Here is a 20,584-nt window from a genome sequence, read left to right as displayed (position 1 = left end):
GTTGGAGACGAACCAATACCGCCATGACTTCTTGCCATAGAGTACACCACCGTGAAAGATCAACACGAGTCTGATGAAGAGTGCATCTTACATACGCTGCAACCTTTCCTGGAGGGACATCGGGCGTAGCACTCCTACGATCCAACATTGAAGGCGATGAGTATGCCACAAATCCTGGAATGGGTGGCAGGCCGTTGGATTCTTGAAGCAGTAGAGCCCAAGCACGCAGCTTTCTATATCTGAGACGCTGACGCAGCTCTCCGCCCTTCCACGCGATGCCGCGACAGTTCCACTGTAAGATGCCTTCTGGCACACTTGAAGACGTAGCAGCCATCGTAGATTAGGATTGGCCAGCAGAACGGAGGTGAGATGCTGGAGCTGTTGCGCAACGAAGCGCAGGAGTTCTTGGGGTGAAAGAGGCTTCGACACAGATGCCGGGTTAGCCATATGAGCAGGACTAGACGACGACGGCGAATGCGACGGCCGCACTCCGTCATGACGACGCCGGAGCAGTGTACGGCGTTCCTTGAGACGTTGGATCTCCCTTTCAAGGTTGGCGAGGCGAGCGTCAATCTCGAACTCTTCGTCTGCCAAAGGAAGCGGCGTGTCTTCTATCGATTGTGATGCCCGTTGCGGTCGTGAAGTGGACGACCTAACAGCTGCGCTATAGGTACGAGTGGCAGCATCACTTGTCTCTGTACTTGCTTTTGTCACCTGGCTAGCGTCCTCTTCCAGCGAGGTCAGAACGGCGTAACGGTTGTACACAGGGACTTGTTTCATTGCTGAATCTCGAGGAGGCCGTGCTCGCTGTCGAGAATGGCGTTGTCGAGCCTTCTTAGTGGCCTTCAACTTCGTAGGGCACGTCGTGGAAGTGATGTCATGATCGTTTGTTTGGCATAGGCCGCATCTAAACGATGCCGATGGTTCAGGATCCATGGTGTCGTGTTTAGGTGGGTATGGGCAGGATGATTTCATGTGTCCCTGTCTAAAGCAAGGGTAGCAGTACACAACGGAAGGCTTGAACGGACGCGGGCGCAGTACGCAGCCGTAATACAGGATGCGTTTAGGTGGGGAATTAGGACCTTGAAGCGTGATTAGGCACGCACGACCGCTGCCTAGGTAGCGAGCAGCCACGACCTTGTGTGTGGGACACGATAGTTCCTGCAGGAGCCTCTCGGGTTCTTTGTCAAGGTCAATGCCATTAACCGCGTAGCGTCTTAAATCTGTACCACTGGCGAGGTATGCCTGGACTGGAAGGACACACTCTTCCGAGACTTGTATTTGTTGCAGTTCTTCGAGTTTATAAACTAGTGCCATAGAAGACACCCATACTGAGATCGTATTAGTGGGTTTGTGCAGAGCAAAACCTTGAAATCGGGAAGTCTCGAGGCAGGCGTCCAGGGCCGCTTGAATGATACAGTTGTGCAGAGTGGACATGTCATATCTAGCACGAGGCTTGATAACCACCTTGTACCACGAAGTCGTTGGCGGCTCCGGAGACGTGCGTGTCGGTCGTGCAGGCAGGCCTTGTGATGAGCGAGGTCTTTTCGGGGCTGCTGGAGCTACATTTTCATCCGATGGAAGGCCAGTAGCTTCCTTCGTCCTCTTGGCTGAGGTGTGCGCCACGACAGCAGGCCTGTTCTGCTCCACGTTGGTGAAACCCATGCTCAGGGTACCGCCTTCACCCGTTGCACTTGTCCCCACGGAGGAGACATTCCTGGCTTGGATGGCAGTTGCATCGGTAATGGTCCGCTCCCTCGACGCAGTGGACAGCAGCTTGGATGCTCCGCACCGGCGCGGCGAATGTCACGGGGGCACTCGCACTCGCGAAGCCGCACAAGAACTCGAGCTCGACGGCACAGCAGGAGGGTGTAGATGACGCCGTACCTTGTAGATAGGCGCCAGTAGTAATTACGAACCGCCAAAGTGGTCCATAAACAACAGAGTTCCAGTAGCGGGGAAAATAAACCAGCAAACGGGGCGAAAATCCGGAGCTACCAGCCTATCCTTTCCTTCATGATTTTTAGGATATCTGTGGTCATCAAAGGTTTGCGGGCATGCTTTGGTTTTTTAAAAATCTGAAGTGGGAAATGTTTTTAATAGACTAAAGTGATCGTTCGGATAAAGTTGTCGTAAGCTAATTCAGCACAGGAGAAAGAAAATACGTCATCCCATTGTGTTTGCGCAATTTCATCACGAAAGCGCGAAAGGGAGTTTAAATTTACAGCCCTATAATATATACCAGAAGCAGCCTGTCTAGGTGTGCAGTGGGATTGGTGTACAATAATATAGATACGTAGGTTATCACTGATAGCGGTACAAATAGTGCCAGAAAGTACGGAGTCATAGGGAAAGTTTGTTATGAACCAGTCTATTAATGTTGCACTCGAGTCAGTAATGCGAGTAGGGGCCCTATAACGTAAAACTATTCCAATATGTTTCTATTCCAATTTTCTGACGTCCAATTTACGTAACCACCAACGCAAGCATCGGGCGGTCACCCACAGCGTTGTCTGAACAGACCAATCAAACGCTCTCCTCGTTCATAGGAGGTCACTTTTGTTTGCTTGAAAAGCGAATAACATTGCCTACAGTGAACGGCTTGTCGTATCTAATTGGCTGACAAGAGGCGAGGAGAACGCTCAAGTGGAGAGGAATTCGATGGGGCCGAGCGGCTGCACTGAATGTCGATAACCGGATGAAGAGGGTGGTACCGGCGTCTACGATTGGTCGGCTTTCCCTTACTTAGCTTGCGGTGGCTGGTCGAAAATCGCAGCGGCATGAAACGGAAGCTCAAGAATGACGCTTAAACGGACCCTCAGCAAAGAAGAGCTGGCAGAATGAGGTCGTAAACATGCTGAAAGTGCTCGAAAACGTTACACGGCCACGCAAGAAGTTTTATTACACGCAAATACACCCATGCTCTCCAGCAGGTGCGAGTAGCCAGCGTCTGAGTGATCGGTGGCAGCCATCTTCTATTCCTTTCGGAACGGGGCAGCCTGCGGCTATTCCGACGAAAATTCAGTTTTGTTCGGCATATTAATGCATCTTTATCGCGTACACGTCACTTTGACGCGGTGAGTTCTTGCGGTTTTGTGACGTCGCGTGACAGGCAGGTGAAGTGGGTGCAGCCCGAAAATTTTTACCAATAGCCGAGGGCTAATGGCGAAAAGGGGTCGAATCAGAAATAACTGTATTTCTTTTTTCTGTCAAGTCATGCATAATCAGTGTGTACACATCATATCAGATGGGGAGGTATCGCGGTTTTCGTGACGTCGCGTGACAGACAGTTCAATTGGGGGTGGTCGATAAAAGTTTTGGACCAATCGTGGAGGGTTGATAGCAGAATTGGAATAGAAAAGTTTGGAATAGTTTTACGTTATAGCGCCCTAGGAGTGACAATAACATTCGGTAAAAAGTGGGAATCAAGAAGTGCCGAAAAGATACTTTTGCTTATTTGTGCTTGCTAACATAGCAATATTCAAGTCATCTCCTAACACGAGTTGACATCCATTCTCATTAACGAAGGAAAATATGTTATCTAAAAACTGTATAAAATTGTTTATGCTGCCATAGGGTGGTCTGTATACTGCAGCAAACACACAGTTTTCTACTTTAAGACATACAATTTCAATATCATCCGTTCATTGAGACGACTCGTTAAGCCATTCGTATCTCATCTCATCTTTAACATGCATACATAGGCCACCCCCATCCTGATTTTCCTATTTAAATGAACTGGATTATAACCTTCGATATTAATAACGTTCGAGTCATCACGGTACCAAGTTTCTGTTAGCATAACAATGGAGAAATCAAATTTAAGCTCATCAAGAATAATAAACAGGTTGTCCTCTTTGCAGCAAGCAGACTGCATATTAATGTGAAGCAAAGCTATGGGTGATATACGCTGGTCTACAATGCGTGAATTTAGTTCCGATGGACTAGAACCCATTGTATTTGAACCCATTAGTAGGCAGTGGTGATAACATATGTATACAAAAATTAATTATAGCAATTATAACAAAACAGCAGCCTTTGAGAAGGGTAAACGTACTCAGAAAGGGATGCTGCTGAATCGTTACGAATCCATAGTTTCGTTGTACAATGTTAGAAAAACTAGCAAAGAGAAGAGAGAAATGATATAAGGCACTAATCCAGCACCCAGCAATATTGAAAGTTTCATACAAATGTTCAGTTGCATAATGTAGATGAAGAGTAGGGGCATTGGTAACACAAAAAGCTGTGTAATATGAAGAAATAGGTTTAGACACATATAAGACTCTACAGAAGGACAGGATTATGTTATCCTGTTGAACAAAGTGATCAAAAAAATAAAGAAAAATGACGTGCAGAATCGCAACTAAGAAAACCATTTTTTCACCATACGACCTGTTAAACAACTTGCGCCAAGTCCTCCTCACACATTATGCGCAAAACTGGTGTCTTTTCCAATTTCCGCATGAGAACTTTGCCTTGAGACACCCAGGCAGTAGCACCCAGACAGTAGCAGCAGTATCTGACGGGCTACCGGTAGGCTACCCTTATCTTTTCTCGAACAACTCTTAGTAGCTACTCAATAAAAGTGGGTGCACATTTGCTGAAGCCCAGGTCATGGCTTTCACGACGTCCGAAACACACGAGCTAGCTCAGCAGCTAAGTTACGACGATGAACAAAGCGCACAGAAGAAAAAAACTGCTAGCTCCCGAGACGTAGTTAAGCAGAAGTAGGAAGTCTTTCCAAATTGACCACTTGCAGAAGTACGACTGCGCATGCGCCAAAACCGGCCGCGGGGCGGAGCTTCGTGAGCGCCGTCTCCGTGGTTGGAAAGCATACTGCGCAGCAAGGGCGTGACACGCCGACCAACTGAGTCGCTTTCGGCTGCACGAGCTATTATTATGGAAATGGAAATAGTAATTTCTTCAGATTTCCGCCCGCGAAGGTTAAAGTGGAGAAGTTTGTGGACGGCAGTGGTGAAGCGGTCGAACCCGGACGGCACGCCGTGGCAGCTAACAGTGCATTCTAGGATCTGTGGCTTATGCAGGCGACTTCTATTCCCTTGTCATCTCCTGCCAGTTCTGCAACGCTGAACAGAAGGCCAGCGACGTGCTGGCAGGGCTCGCTGAGGCTGTAAAATATAAAGAATGTAGTTTTCCTTCGCGCTCGTCACTGAGTGACCCTGAGTATATGCGAGTACGATTAAGCGATCTGTGAAGAACGGTGCAAACAGATGCGGCCAGTCTATGTACTTCATGTCATTTGTGAGCCTGCGCTCGTCTTCTTTTTTTCCGTACATGCCAGTTGTGTTGCGCTCTCTTCCACCATGACTTCGAACCAATTCGTCAAACTATCTGCCTTGATGAGTATTCGCGAGTGAGCGGGAGCGTACTGGCCTGCGGACGCACGCGCGGCCCATATTTAAAGGGCCCCTGAAACGGTTCGGACAAATTTTGTAGGCGCGTAGGGTACAGCTTAAGTAGAACATTCGCACCACAATTTAAGTGAAGCGTTACGTATTAATGGAGCTGCAAGCGATTAGAAGTTACCCTCCTCCCTAGCTGTGCTTTTCCTCCTCAACTCGCTCGCCGAGCGAGCGGCGCTAAGCTCCGCCTTCACTGGTTCAGCGTCACGATGCGACGTCACATCGCTCACTTCCGGTTGTTTAGGAGCACGCCCCCTCCCGCGCGAGACCTCTCCGCTAGCCGCTTGGCCGTCGACCGAGAGCTATCGAAGCACCGTGCGTTGCGAGCATTCTGTCGTAGCGCCGAACGTGTCCGGTACTCCGCTAAATACAGGCAAGCTGGTCATTTCGGCAAATGACTGGAGGCATAAACTCAAGCTGATGAAGAAACTTTAGCGTAGACGTACGTGAGCAGCCTGATCGGTCTGCACGGTCCAGACACTTGCTGGCGCAGCGCTTAACCAGTCAAACAAAGCGCTAATATTGCTCTAACCAAGTGTAAAGCATTTTAAACATTTATAAATCAACGTGTTGATGATTACACTCCTGCGAAAAATACACACCAGCAGCAAAGAATACACTTCGTTGCTGCTACTGTGTATGGTTGAGCTCTGTGCCACCAGGTGGCTGCACCGTGCAGACCATTCACATTTGCCCTTCTGCTCATCTCGTGGCTCATCCCGGCACAGTCAAGCGGCCAGACCCTGTCCCCTTGCGCTTGCGTTTGCCCTAATACTGGACTCGCGGTTTGCAGGTCGCTAGGTTTGCAGTCCACAAGGCAACAAAGTCGAATCATAGTGCTCGCGAAAAGACTGGGACTGACTCTGACCGCGGAGCTCTCGTCGAAATGGAGTACGTTGTAACACAAGCAGACGACACTTGCTGTGTGCCGGAAGTGCTGAAGTGTACTAAAAAACTATTCTTGTGTATTCTCTTTAAGTTATTTTCTTTTTACAAAAACAAAGTAACTAACATTCCAACTATTGCGAGCATCATTTGTTCTGCATAAAGTTGGAAAAATTATCGACCACGCGCCCTGGTCAGCCAATCAGACAGCTCGCCCATGTGACGTAATATGGGTTATTTGCATCATATGGGTAGGGGCGGCTTAAAATTCCGCCGAGCAGTGCGCTGCGATCGGCAGCGATGGGTATTTTTAAAACCTTATAATAAATTACACGCTTTACGCAGAGCACTTAGATGCATCAATTAATGATCAGAAGAACCTACTCTAACGACTCAGTACGTTTGTAGAAAATCGCCAAAATTGTTTCAGGGTCCCTATTTAAGGTAATATAACGTATAATAAAATAGGTTGGCGTAAGCTTTGAGGCCTTAACGCTCGCAAAAACAGACTGAATAACCTACCGCGTACATATAGCGCATGCGAAATTTGGGACACGGCTTCGTAAACCACAAGCATGCAACACAGCAGTTTGGCGAAACAGCACGAGATGAATATGAAATTTACAAGCTAGAAGGTGTACATCTACTTTTCCACGCAACAACTAAGAGCTCGGGGAATGCGACAGGCATAAAGCACTCATCCGGCCACACATTCACAGTGCTCTCCGGCAATGTCGCCAATGGCTTTTGTGAACTATGCTGTAACCCCGTAGATGCCCGACTTCATGGATGGCGTGTACGTAGCTCCTATGAGGCCAAGTGGAGGGTCCACGGTGTTTACGTTAAGTTTTATGTGCTTAACTTAACCCTATTTTTTAAAGCCCATCGGCGGTGTGCCTGACAAACGGACGAAGTGTTTGCATGAAGATAACCCCAGGCATTGTCGCTCGTTATCCATCGCCCTGAGAAGTCAGTTGTCCGTCCCATTTGCAAAAACGGCAAGAGAATGAAGTCCTCTTCAATCATATTTAAGGCAGGTCATATATGGCAGCTACCTAAGAACGTCGACGCTTTCACAAAACGCGAAAGAAGCTCTGCAAACACAACGTCGTCACTCGATGCCACCGTACCAAAGCAAGGCTGGAGCCGGGAGGTTTTCCAACCAAGCGGCGAGGCGAAAGCTTCCGGTTTTTCGCGCTAGGTGGCGCTCCGACTTCTGCAAGTGGTCAATTCCACGAAAGAAGTTCAGGAAGAGGGTAAGGCGCTGAGTTACGACGCTGAACAAAGTGTAGAGAAAGCGCATAAAACAGCTAGCTCCGGAGACATAGTTAAGCCGGAGAAGGAAATCCTTCCGATTTCTCCGACAAAAAATCAGGAAGAGGGTCTGGCTGAGCAGCCGCCAAAGGGAAGCGAAAAAAAAACGGAGCTCAGAAATGAGCTCCAGAAAGCGGGCTAAGAGAAATAGCTGTCGTGGAGTCGGGAATTTCGCAGAGAAGGCAATGCGGCTGTATAGAGCGAAAACCATCAAAACCTCTGGGCAGCGCAGTGAAATAATTGGAAAGGTGCATTTGTCGTTTGGAATGCTTCCAGTCAGAGCTCGTCCGAGCCGCCAAAAGAGCACGAAAAGAAAGAGGCGTTCGGCGCTAAGGAGGACAAACGCCAGTGGGCAATTATGTTCCCCCTCGTTGAGTTCCTTTCTAGGTGTGACCTGCAGGACACAGGAGACCGCGGCGACAAGGCGACGCGAAGTGGTCATACCAGGCAGTGAATTTGTAGTGCAGAGCATAGACTCCACGCTGCCAGTACGTAAAGTGTCGGGAGTTTGCAGTGAAAGGAATGAACTACGTGCCCTTTGTATTCCCTGGTTGACAAGACGGACAAGAAGTGCTTGCAGACCGCGCCCGCCTCGAGTACAGCTTATAGAGATGACGCAATCGTCGGCTATTCGTAATGAAGAACGGCGATACTAGGTTTTGTGGAAACAACAGTTTGTCTGTTTGTTTATTTTTAGAGTTTGGTTAAACGCTTTGAGATATCCGAAACTATAGATGGTTCCGATAAGCAAGTTTTGGACTGTGTTTAGATTGGTTGTTGTAGGAGCTCACTGACATTGTGAAAGAGATGGTTTTCGCGCATAAATTTTTGGAAGCTTTGTTTTCACCATGGGCCGTTCTTTCTTTTTAAGCACATGGGCTTCATTTTCTTTTTTTTTAGATAAGCTTGCAACTTGAAGCCTAGGTTACTTTTTAGAAGCCTGTAGTGGCACGCTTGAGTATCAGTTAACTTTTCGGAAGTTTTCACGATATTTTTTCTTTGAAAAGTGAGACGCGTTATTTGGAGGAGCCGCTGTTTAACAGCGCAATTTTAGAAAGTGTTTGTACCGTTCCATTAAGCTTTGTCTTGCGCAGACACAGAGAAGCAAAGCGTTGGTACGTGCCTGGCATGTGTATTCATAAGACGGCAGCGTTTTGAGCACCGCTTAAAGCGTGCGTGGAAGTATTTAGAAATCAGCTGGAATCTTCGTGTTGTTTCAAGCAACATTTTTTTTGTTATTTCTTTAGTGCGGGTGCCTTGTGCACACGGCAAAGAAAATCTTAGTGCGTGAGTCGCACGGATATGGAATATTTACGGAGCCTTATTCTGAATATGTAGATTGTTTTGAGAGGAAAACCTCGTCTTCACGGACTGTGCCTGTCTCGCCAGACTTTTGCAGCGAATTCGTTCTCTAGTCTGACGCCAGCAACCATTGTCTTGGTGCCGCCCTTGCCCAACTTAACGAGAGCGGTTAAGAGCGTCCGGTGCTGCCGAGTAGTGGTTTGTTGTGAGAAAGGAAAGTTTCATGCTATCTCCTGCTGTCCTTGGGGGAGCACGGCTCGACGCCATACCGTGCTACACCTCAGTCCAAAACTGACACCGCGAGAAGACGTGTTCAGTACCTCTGAGAAAGATTGTTTGTGTATACTACGGGTCATTCAAAAGCTAGGATGCTACATTCAAGGCACGAAATTCACGGCCGAGAGAGACCATTGCCCTCTTGCATGGCTAAAGCAAATGTCGAAGAAAAAAAAAACGGAAGACTGCTGAGATGGAATGTCATGTTGCAAGAACACCACTCCGGGTGCAAGCATAGGAAAGGGAGCCAGAGTAAGAATGCAGATGGTCTGAGCCGGGAATCTTAAGCAACGAACTCATGGCAAATAAAGAAAAAGTGTTCTGTGCGTATCACTGTCGTTGTTACTGAGATAGGGCAACTAAGTTCTGTCTTGCCGTGGGCTGCCCACGACAAAAAGAAAAGCGAGACAGATAGAGGGGTAGAACTTTGTAAAGCGATGCGGGTATCATGCCGTCCGGTGGTCGTATCGCTTGGGCACACCGACCAGAGTGTTTGTGTGCTTGTGCATTCCCAGGTACTAGACCGCAACCAAGCGAAGGCTGGGACCTCAAGCTGCAGTGTGTCATCAGCCATCACTTCTAGAACACTTCTTGCCGTTTCCAAAGAGGCAGTCCTTTCATTAGCGCGCGCCCAGACGACGCCAGACCCGACATAGACTGTGACGCGCGAACAAAGGAGCTCACTTCGAGGTGCCGACTACCATGAAGATCACTCTCCCTTAACCTTACCCTGACAGGCTGAAGTACTTGGTGAAAGGGCCACACGTTAAAAGCTACCTTGGGAGCAGCATCAACCTCCGGTTCCCAGATTGCTAGACCCTTGCGCCATATGCGGGGGCGAAGGTGCAACATAGGAGGCGGAATCCGGCGGAACAGAGCGCCATCCTGGGAGGGATATAGCGACCGATTGGACGATTGCCATTGGCCGAGATATAGTCATCAGATTCTTGAGTCGAGTTTCCTAGGGAAGACGACTGGTTTCGAAAGCGGAGATCTTCCGTGCAGTGGAGGTGTGCTGACGTGTTCTGATGTCAACTGAGACGTTTCATATGCTCCTACATGGTGTTGGCTTCCGTATCTGGAGCAAGTGTATATGGCGTAAAATAAACCCCTTTTCCTTCATTCCTACTACCGGACGTACTCATTCCTGTGCCAGGTGGATTCCTCGCATAAGTGCTACCCTGAGCCGCAACACTAGCTGTAACACGCTTCGCGTAATAAAGAATGGAACATTGAAACATTAAAACGGCGATTGTAATTCAGGATCTTATAGGCACACAATGTTATACTCTGTTCATGTCGACAATCAAATGATAATATGCGAAAGTGGTTAAACAATGGCGCCGTATGATTGTTGTGTTTAGAGTGAGACAAAAGTGTAATCGCTCGTGTAGTGAATAACCCAATGTACTTCCTACATTGGCATTCTTAAAGGGGAGCTTTCTTGAAAAACCCTTCATGGACTTTGCTGATCGTGGTGGTTGTTGTACGGCGGAATATATACATATATATATATATATATATATACCACACAAAGAATAAATATGCGTCCAATGCTGGCATCAAAATTAGGTCTCGCAGCACAGCAGTGCGATGAGCCGCAATATATTCTGTTGTTCTCTTCATTCGGCCACAATCGCACGCATACTTCGGCCTTTCTAAAGTCAACTATTTCTATGTTATGCACGCTCTTTTTCCCAGTGTGTATGACAAGGATGCCAGAATCTACACGCACGCACAAAGAGAGATGTGGGTCTCTATTCAGCCGTCCTTGTCTAATGCGCTGGGAAAAATGTTCCTTATGCAGCAGCCACTTGTCCAAAGCTCTACCTTGGTGACCATTGAGATGATTTGCGCATGTGTACGTCACGTGGCGTCGCACGTGTGAGAGCGACTGTTTTCATTACACCAGTGACGGGGGAATAAAACACGCGAATAGTAGTCAACGTTACCCCTAGCTTCCGCGTCGTACTTCTCTGTGCCCAGACAACTCTCATCACCATTTTTCCCCCGGCAAACACCACAGGTCGCCTCCATCGTTGTTTCATTACAGCATCGACATCCCAGTGGGCATTCACATGAACTGCTGTTTGCATTTCGGCATAGCTTGTGAACAGTGTAAGGCGTGAACGTGAACATCGTGTGACGTTAATGTACCGACCTGTGCAATGCATAAACAGAAACTTTGTATGGGATTAAACGTTGGAAATAATGACAATAAAGAGAACTATGAGCGTCGTATTTCTTTTTTGTTTTGTAGTGTGTAATTAACAGGCTTTACGAAAGTTTCCTTTGACAATAATTCAAACATGTGCGTTGGATCTGAAGATTAATTTTTAATTTTAAAGTCTGCCACGTGTATTGTGGAAGAAGTGCATATTTGTGCGGTTCATAGGACATTAAAGATGGAATGCACGCGATATTTTGACCTTGTTTTTGCAGCAATGAGTTGCACTGCCTAGAATTTCAAGGCTACTCTCTATTTGAAGGCGCAGCGTTCATTTGCTTAGCATCCCAGAGAATAGGAAGGTACTAAAGTAAGTTCGTGCTTTTGCATTTAGTCGTTAACACAGGCTGTTGCTTCTTTTCATGACCTCGTTCCGTGCCCAGACGGCCCGCTGAAGGAGGCCAGCTGTCTGCCAACCCCAGAGCAGTGTCCAGGCGGCTGCCAGAGCAGGGAAGCTTCCGAGTCGTGCTTCGCCTGTGAATGTCCAGTTCCAGACGGCACTATGAAACCAGCTCTAGGTAAGGTGGCATGCGCAGGGCGGTGAATACCAAATAGGTGCCAGAGGAACGAAATGATGCCAGAGAAATGAGCACCGCATCGACAGAAACACGCACTGGGACATCGTACTGAATGTTAGATAAACGCGAAAGTAATGTTATGGCCATGTTACCGTCAACACTACTTCGCACCAACTTATCTGTGCTCGGACATACTGTTCTTCCATATCCGAAACATTGCTCCCTCTTCAGAAGGCTGGCCGTCATGGTAAGCACACTGTCCCAGTTATCGTGGTGCAATGCTGCTGCCGTGCACTACTAGCCTAAACAAATGGCAATAAACGACCACGATGAGGACGCTCACTATCAGAAGTGGAGTAGAGTGGAAAAAACTACGGCGAAGATATCCCAACGTGCCTATGCTTTAGCAGTAACATAATTAGCATGCATGTTTAGTGGCGGATCAATAATGATAGCTATATCAAGGTATTTTTCAGTGTCAACTGACGATAGAAATGTGTTTATGAGTATCCATTCAGGCTGATCGCCTTTGTCGACTGTACGTTATGTGCGCATCAATTTATACTTGTTAGCGGTAAGCTTTATTAGTCAATTGTTGCACCACAGTTACATGTTGTGGAGATCCCCTTGCAGTTTAGATAAATCAGCAGGGTTAGCAGTTTTTCCGTATATTACACAGTCACCCGCAAGCATATTAATTGGTGATGAAGTTACATATTTCGAGAGATCGTCCATATAAATCAAGCAACCGCTCCGAGACTGATCCTTGTGGCACTCCAGGTGACAAGGTCAATGAAAATTATTAGTGGTAACATACGGAGTACGATTGGAAAGAAATGTCCTATTATACGACTGCACATTTCATTCATATTAAGCTGACCGAGGTTATAAATAACTAGATCATGACATACTGATTCCAAATGTAAAAAAATGCAGTAAGCATCAAATCCTTCAACTAAGGTGGAGAACACATTGTTAGCCGAACAAACAAGTTGAGAAGCGCGTGTAAATGTTTTTTTTTTTTCAGAACCATGCTGGCAAGCATGGAACAACGAATTGCTTTCCAGGAAATCGATGAGGCGGAATATATTATGTGTTTTAAAGGTTTCCGTACAATACAAATCAACGAGATGCAGCGGTAGTTCCCACGACAAGGCTCATTACCTGTTTTATGCACTGGAACCACCTGCGCCGTTGTGTAGTCTGTCGAAGCGGTGAACACGGCGACGGCAGAGTAAGTAGCTTAGGTAGAATAACAGATCGAAGCAGAGCAGTACATTTTAGCAGTTTGCTTGTAATTCACCATGTGGAAATTAATTAAGTAATAGGAAGAGGAAACGTTGATAATTAATTGAGTGGTTGATGGGCCAACGCAATCAACGAATATGGAATCTTTAGGACAAAGCAAGGAATGTGGTATATTGGCTAAATCTATGGTAACCTTATCACCAACAAAGACAAAAGAAATTCCAGCACACCTCATCGCACGACGAATGTCGATGTTAACGCGTTTAGCATTGAAACAAGTTAGCGACGCACTGTATTGCAGCCGCCTAAACAAATGATGTATGTGAGGCGTGTACCGCAAACGGGCTCCTCTCTCGCGCTTCCCTCTGGACACGCTGCGCCATCTAGCGGTGCCGCCGCGAATTCCACACGTGGCGCGTGTTTGAATATTAATTTGGGCAACATTATATGAATACATATTGCCGGTGTACCGCGCCAGCATCGTGCGATTTGTCTGTCGAGAGTGCCAGTCATGGTATGTATAAACCGCGATGTGGGCATTAGGTGCTAACAGAGAAGTGCAGAACTAGCAGCCCGGACGTTGCTGCCTTGGTTCTTTCTCAAAGTGGCTAGGTAAATCTTAAAGCATCGCTCCGCAAAAAACAGTGGATGCACCAGTGCCGCAGAGTCTCTGTTCCGCTTTGTTACATGCTACATGCTACATGCAGCGTATACACGTAACGAAAAGCTGAAGTTTATACTTAGGAAGCAAGGAAAGAGGACCCAGTTGAGAACATATTCAGGATAGATCGCCAATCACGTGTTTTCAAAGATCATTCGAATAGGTGCCATGAGAACTTGATCGCTTGGCCAAAACAGTGCACGGTGCCAAGCGTGATCTTTTAACCTTTATAGGCTTCCTAGATACACGAGTCTAGCTGTAACGGATTGAGACATATTTAGATAATCAGCCTGGGCTTTCCAGGCTTACAGTATCCTAGTTCACAAATCCACCGCTTGCTCATAAAACAGAAGAAAAAGCACTAACGCACACATATTTTGCTGTATATGCGTACGTAGAATATAGAGTGCTCAGTGAGTTAAACAATACTCGGAGCGCATGGCTGTCGGCGCTTGCCTTGCGCGGGGTGACGCTGGGGTGGGCGAGCTGATGCATCGTGCTGTACGATGAGGGCGGGAGCGCTTGTGGTGCATAGCGACTGCATGTCGTTCCCCGACTCTCACCCAGCAGTCACCAGTAACGCAAAAAGCGTCGGCTGTCGTTCGGTATGGTATGCTGTGCGAATATCGCGTTTGAATCGCTTATCACTGAACTAGTACATAGTACAGCGTAAACGCCGGTGACGACATTTAAAATGCTCAATATACACCAATTGTAAGATGTTTAACGCACTCCTGGTGGCGCTAGAAGGTGAGTAAATTCTTCTGAGTAAATTAAAATATTATAAAAACTTTGAGCGCTGTAAACACACAGCACGTAGAAAAGCAGCACACACCACACGCGCTCACTCACAACTGATGCTTGATGTTGTGTGAAACATCACTTGTGAGTGAGTGCGTGTGGTGTGTGTTTCTTCTTCGACCTCTGTGTGTTTATGGGGCTCAAAGTTTTTATAATAACGCACTACGAACTAGCCCACCTATGCGTCCATTTGGAATGAGTAAATTAAGCCGCATTATTGTACCTAGACCTAAAGAACTTTTGAGTCCGGAAGCGACCCGATGCCTTAGCCAGCCGCTTGAATTCAAATCAATTGCATATGCCAGAATGGTTTTATATGCACTGTCACCGGCTAACTTCTAGGCCTGGCCCTAAGATCAATTCTAACGTCTGGCTCCTCGATAATTTCCACCTTTTCAACCCGTACTTCAGGCGAAATCTCAGAATACGGAGATCTATAGTCTCTTTTTTTTTTCGGCCGGGGCGGGTGAAGGAGAGGTGCAGGGCAAGTCGAACTTCCAGCCTTATGCACAACATACCATATTAGATGTGTCAGTACGGTTGTCACGGCTTGTCACCCGTTCGACGTCGGCGCGAAGTCGCCAACGGGTACACAAGCCGGTTGGTCGTTCCATACCCAAGCGAACACAGTAAAAGGGTCATGGACGGGAGAAAGAAAAAAAAGAAACAATATTTATCGACTGACAACGGTACAAAAATACAATAAATGGCACAAGAACACTAAAGCACACGCACTTAATAGAAACCAATGAGTACGACAAAAGAAATACAACGTGAAATTAACAGTGAGCATAAATACTAACGCTGCACAAGAATACACTTAACAATGTTCCACTAAAGCAGAATGAAAAATAGAAATGGTTGCATACGCATGGGCGGGCAGCAGCAGGAAGTTAATAAAATAAAGTAGGCTGCATCCGCTGCAATACGAAGACTTTCTCAATTTTTTTACATGCCACGCACAACTATAGACTCGAACCACCTGCCGACTTCTATTGCATCTGTCACCGACAGTACGCTTTTTCGAAAATGCTTGTTTGATTACTTTGCTTGCGATACTAACGCCTGATATATTTATTTTTCTTGTTCCAATACGTAGCATATACATCTCCAATAAAGATATATATCTGTTCGCATGGTGCACATTCACTGGGCATCTTACAGTATGTACGCATCTGGCATATGTCCTGTGTCCTTGTCCTGTGTCCACCCAAACCCTTCTGAGGCGTATTGTTAACCGCGGGTGTCTACCTTTCTTTTCTTTTTCCTTTCGGTTTACTCGACACTATACTTGCTTAATGTCAGACCATGTTTACTGTTTGTTATAATTAATGTTTCCCAGTGTTCTTGTATTTCTTAACACTTGTATAATGTGGCCATCTTGTTTTTTTCTGAATTTTCAATTGCTTCTTCAATTTGAACCCCACTTCCCTCTTTAAAGCTTCGGCGATTGAGGAACTTATAATAAATAAATAAATAAATAAATAAATAAATAAATAAATAAATAAATAAATAAATAAACAGTGTAGTCGACTGCAGAGCTTTCCCGAAGAACGCTGGCGAGCAGGTCTTGTTGCGGTGGATTCGATTGCTGCGCTCGGTTTCCTGGGAGTCTAGATCTGACGACTTCTCTCGAGCAGATTCAGCTAACTTGTGGGGAACTACCATGAGCTTTGGGGCAGATGTTGGTTTGTCGTCTCTTACGTCAGCTAGTCACTCGGAGTTGAGACGCGGCTACGCGGCTAAGGTGATACTGCACGGCAGTAGTCCCTCGACACTTCTCAGCAGATTACAGGCTCAGATTCTAGACTTACTAGCATGGACCGAAAGCTGCGTTTGAATTACTTCCCCTTTCACTAGCTCCCTGGGTAGGGGAACGGCAGATATTGGTGACGATCAAATCAAGTTCACCCGTTTGTGTCCCGACCCATGCGAAGGTGTTGGCCACGTCCTCTTTTAGTTAGTCGCTGGGGAACAGGTCATTCCTCCCTGCTATTAGCGGTCGCGCCCTTGTATTACACCACACAGACACACACTCACACCCTAGAGTCCGTGGCGGACCTCTATTGTGCGTTGACAAGCACAGAAGAAACGGCGGCAGCCGGTCATACGGCGCATATACCCTATGACAATACATACACTGTCAGCAATTCAGGGACAGTATTGCACAGAGATGCCACATATGTCGGGGTATTCGTAACCCCTATAGCCTTAGCAACCTTCTCAATGCACGTGTGGGACAGAGAATGCACAGGGGGCGTCAAGGTCGCGCGAAGAACAAAAAAATTGGCCAACGATTACGCTTCTTGGTAATGCGATCCTTGAGCGCAGCTGCTGCTTTATTTCAACAACAGGCAACCGCATACAGAACGCACAGTGCGGAGCGGAGGTGGTTCTGCGTTTTGGATTGGGCAGAACGCACCGCGATCCGCCGCTATCGAGCCGGCGCTCCGGTGACGCGCTATCTAGCCACCGTATAGTGGGTCACCGCCGCGGAGAGGGGGGCAGGTGTAGATTAGCAATTATTATTTAATATTTTTTCTTAGGTGGGTTGAGGAAATGGGTGGAAAACAGGGCTATTGAGTAGAGGTCACACACTCAATCAGTCACAGAGAGACCTCAATGTGGGCGCACAAGGCTTGGCTGGTAAGTAGAAGTAACGGCACGAAACGCTCTTACTGTTTTTCGAGTCACCGCAACGGCACTGCCAGAGGCGACTAATGCCACTGTGGAACGTGCCCCGCAAAACGGAGAAGCGAGAGACACGGTTCAGATCCGTACAGCCACGCGACGCGGAGACGGAGGAGCGGAGAGCCGTGGGTGACGCGCGAGGGGGCAGGGAGCGCCCGCCGCCGGCACCGGGGCAGTGCCACGACAGCGGGAGAAGGGACGGCGAAGGCGGAGTGGACGGTAGTGGCTAGAGTCACCGCAACGGCGAAGCGCGGAGGAAGGGGGCGAGATCATAGGCGAGAACGCGCGATCCGGCTTTCGAGGACAAGGCGACAGCAAGACTCGCATCGCGCGCGAGAGATGACAACAGGAGCAGCTACAGAAGCGCGTGGATGACGCCCTTGGTTGCGGCTAGGCACGACGGCGCTGCGAAACGCAGGAACGGGCGCCAAAGAGCTGCGCTCTAAAAAATCTCTACACCGGCCTTCAACATTTTCCACGACTTGCCCGAGTGGCCGGCAATACTCGCCTTGCTCGCCGGTTCCTCCTCCCACGACCTTTTGGCGCCCGTTGATCGGTGCTTCGCCTATTCGAACAATGCTGCGCCGTGACAACGGTAGTTGAGCAATCTTGGTTTCGAGCATCCATGCGCCATGCGACAGGGAGGGAAGTGGAAGGCAGGGGGACGGGAGGGACGTTGGCGTATCGTACACTTCAATGTTGCTACTCAGTCTCGCCATGGACGTTCTATCTAATGGTTTTAACATGACTAAACATGACAAAATATTACTTATATGAATTTGCGCATGCACACACATACCGAAATGAGCATAAGTGTCAGGTCGTATATCTATCTCGGCGCGTTTATGCCTCTTGCGACATAAACTCTGGCACTTTGTGTTGATGTCTTTTGAAGGTTTTCTTGATTACTTAGAAGTGGACAATGTCTAAATCTAAGATTCCTGCGGCGCATATGCATTTCGAAATGCCTCTTAAGTTTCAGCGTGGCCCTCAGATGCTCGCTCATCGAAAATTATCGAAACGTATTTTTTATTACACCTTTTACATTACTTAAATGATTATGCGCGACAAAAAAACGACACGGACGTGAGAGAAGACGACACGCCAAGAGCAAACTTTCAACTAAGTTTATTGTGCCACTGTGTCGATTTTATACATGGCAAGCAGTGTGGACGGCGCATGCGCTTAGAAGAAAATGAAGTGCGAATTTATGCAACATAGTTACGAGTCACGTGATGTCGCCTCCAAGAAACTTGGTTCTTTTTCTGTGAGAGCCAGAGACGGGAAGTTTTCGTCGCGCAATATCATTAAGTATGGATTACCAACTTACCCGGAATGCTGCTCTCATTAAGTTCACCTTTTACATGCTTGTTTGCGCTACATACAAATCTCGTGTTCTGCTATCACATTCCAAATTAAACTGTCGTAAGCCCAGGCATTCAATTTGCGCTTCGTTGATGGGCTCGTTTTATGTAGATTTAACGGTGCGCTAGAACCACCGCCGATAAGCTCACCTTACCACTTGGAGGCTTGTAACATCATCATGTAATAACCATTTGCTAATCGGCCTATGTACAATAAACCTACCTTGATGTGACGACATAAGCTGTAGTCGCGCGTCGACCGTGCCGGAATTATTCAAACGCAGTAAAGCGATTAAAAACATTAAAATGTTACTTTTGATTTTATGCGGCGATACAATCACTTTATAAGAAGCTTACCGGGCATCTGCACGCTCAGGGTGATAATTCTAAGTTTTACGGAACTTTTAAAAATCGCCAGTGGCAGGCATCATAAATCTTACCGTTAAACTGGATTAAGGTATGTTCAGCCTGCGGTCGTAACGTTAGCAAAGCGCGCACCTGTTGTAAAGCCCGTACCGCGCGTTAGTTGCGTTAAGATCGTAAGTAGACCAACAATGCATTTTTACGGTGAGTTTGATGGCGCATATCTTCAAGCTGGTGTTTCTTGGAAAGTCATTCCGAATGAATACGTCTGAGAATCTCGCCGGATACAATTCGAAAATTGCAATATGTGCCGTAAGGTAACTAATTACAAAGTTATTTGTGAATTTTTGTTAATTAGCTGAATACGTGTTTCGGGTTGTCATGCAAGTAATTTAGGCATCGTTTAAGAATCAAGTTCAAGGAGTAGAATTACGGCATCTGAAACAGGCGATATAAAAAAATAATAAAATTTAACGCATGCACGCTGACGGACTACGTTCATGAAGTTTACAAATAACTTAGAGACAGCGCTTATGGCACCTTCGGACGGTGATTGTGTTCTTCCGCATCCTAGCTGACAAATTGCGGAAGCATGCACTCTTGGCCCAAGTTGCACATACCTTGCGCCAACCAAATTGTACACTGTAGTACTTGCAAACACGGACAGCGAAGAAATAAAATACCCTGTCAATCGGTCAGGTAGGCCTTCCCGCATCAGAACAGCATACCGGCGCCACAGTTAACACGCAAAAATAGTCATACAAGTTAACTGAAATCCCAAAAATGACACAGTGAATACATTCATCTGTGTGGCTCTATAGGGAAGTGGCGTGAATATACAACGAGAATGGTAGAAACTTCAGCGACTTCTACCCCCTACAGTAACCATAAGCATCACACGAAAACACTAGAGTGTTTTAGTTGAGCGTATTTACGGTCCGCTCGGCTTCCAGTTGCCGCGCTAAGGCATAGTGGAGCCGCGCGCGATTTTCACGTTTCAGCTATGCGTTTAGCGTAGCGGAGCGGGCCCTTCGTGCTTGCGGCGCCCTCGGACTAAAAACGGCGTAGTGAAATAAAAATAACTTCACTTTCTATGATTTGTACAAAGCAAAACACGTATATATATATATATATATATATATAACTTATTTGCTTCTATAACACGTAGGCATGTGCTTTTAAGGCCCGAGTGGTGCAGTTTCCATCGCAAAAAATAAAGCATCGACTTTGTGATGGTCACGGAATCCTTTCCGGATCCAATCCAAGCCCTGTTTACAGCGTTGTTGACAGGTGCCCATGTGGTAGCGACGTTTTTGTGGAATCCGTGCCGTCGTGTTAAGTGATTCGCGCTCGCGCGACAAGCGATACCATTGAAAAGTTTACTAGATGACCCTTTACTTATGCCCACGGTTGAAGTGGTAGGAAATAGGAAGATTTTCTGTGCCTCGAAGTGCTCGAATACACGCAACCAGACCCGCTCTCAGTTCACGGCTACCTAAACATAGGATGGA

General features: G+C 47.0%; 1 protein-coding gene across 4 annotated transcripts in view; it reads left to right on the top strand.

Annotated features, from left to right (window-relative positions):
* Positions 1-20,584, top strand: part of LOC139051532 (papilin-like) — a 532,082-nt gene that overhangs the window by 313,686 nt on the left and 197,812 nt on the right. For all 4 annotated transcript variants that reach the window (XM_070528503.1, XM_070528504.1, XM_070528502.1 and 1 more), the window contains one exon: positions 11,811-11,945. In XM_070528503.1, the coding sequence (XP_070384604.1) occupies positions 11,811-11,945 (135 nt within the window). The remainder of the gene's footprint in view (positions 1-11,810; positions 11,946-20,584) is intronic.

This window comes from Dermacentor albipictus, unplaced genomic scaffold (assembly GCF_038994185.2).
Source record: "Dermacentor albipictus isolate Rhodes 1998 colony unplaced genomic scaffold, USDA_Dalb.pri_finalv2 scaffold_12, whole genome shotgun sequence".
NCBI lineage: Eukaryota > Metazoa > Arthropoda > Arachnida > Ixodida > Ixodidae > Dermacentor > Dermacentor albipictus.
Note: the sequence above shows the minus strand (reverse complement) of the source record. Positions and strands in the feature narration are given on the sequence as shown.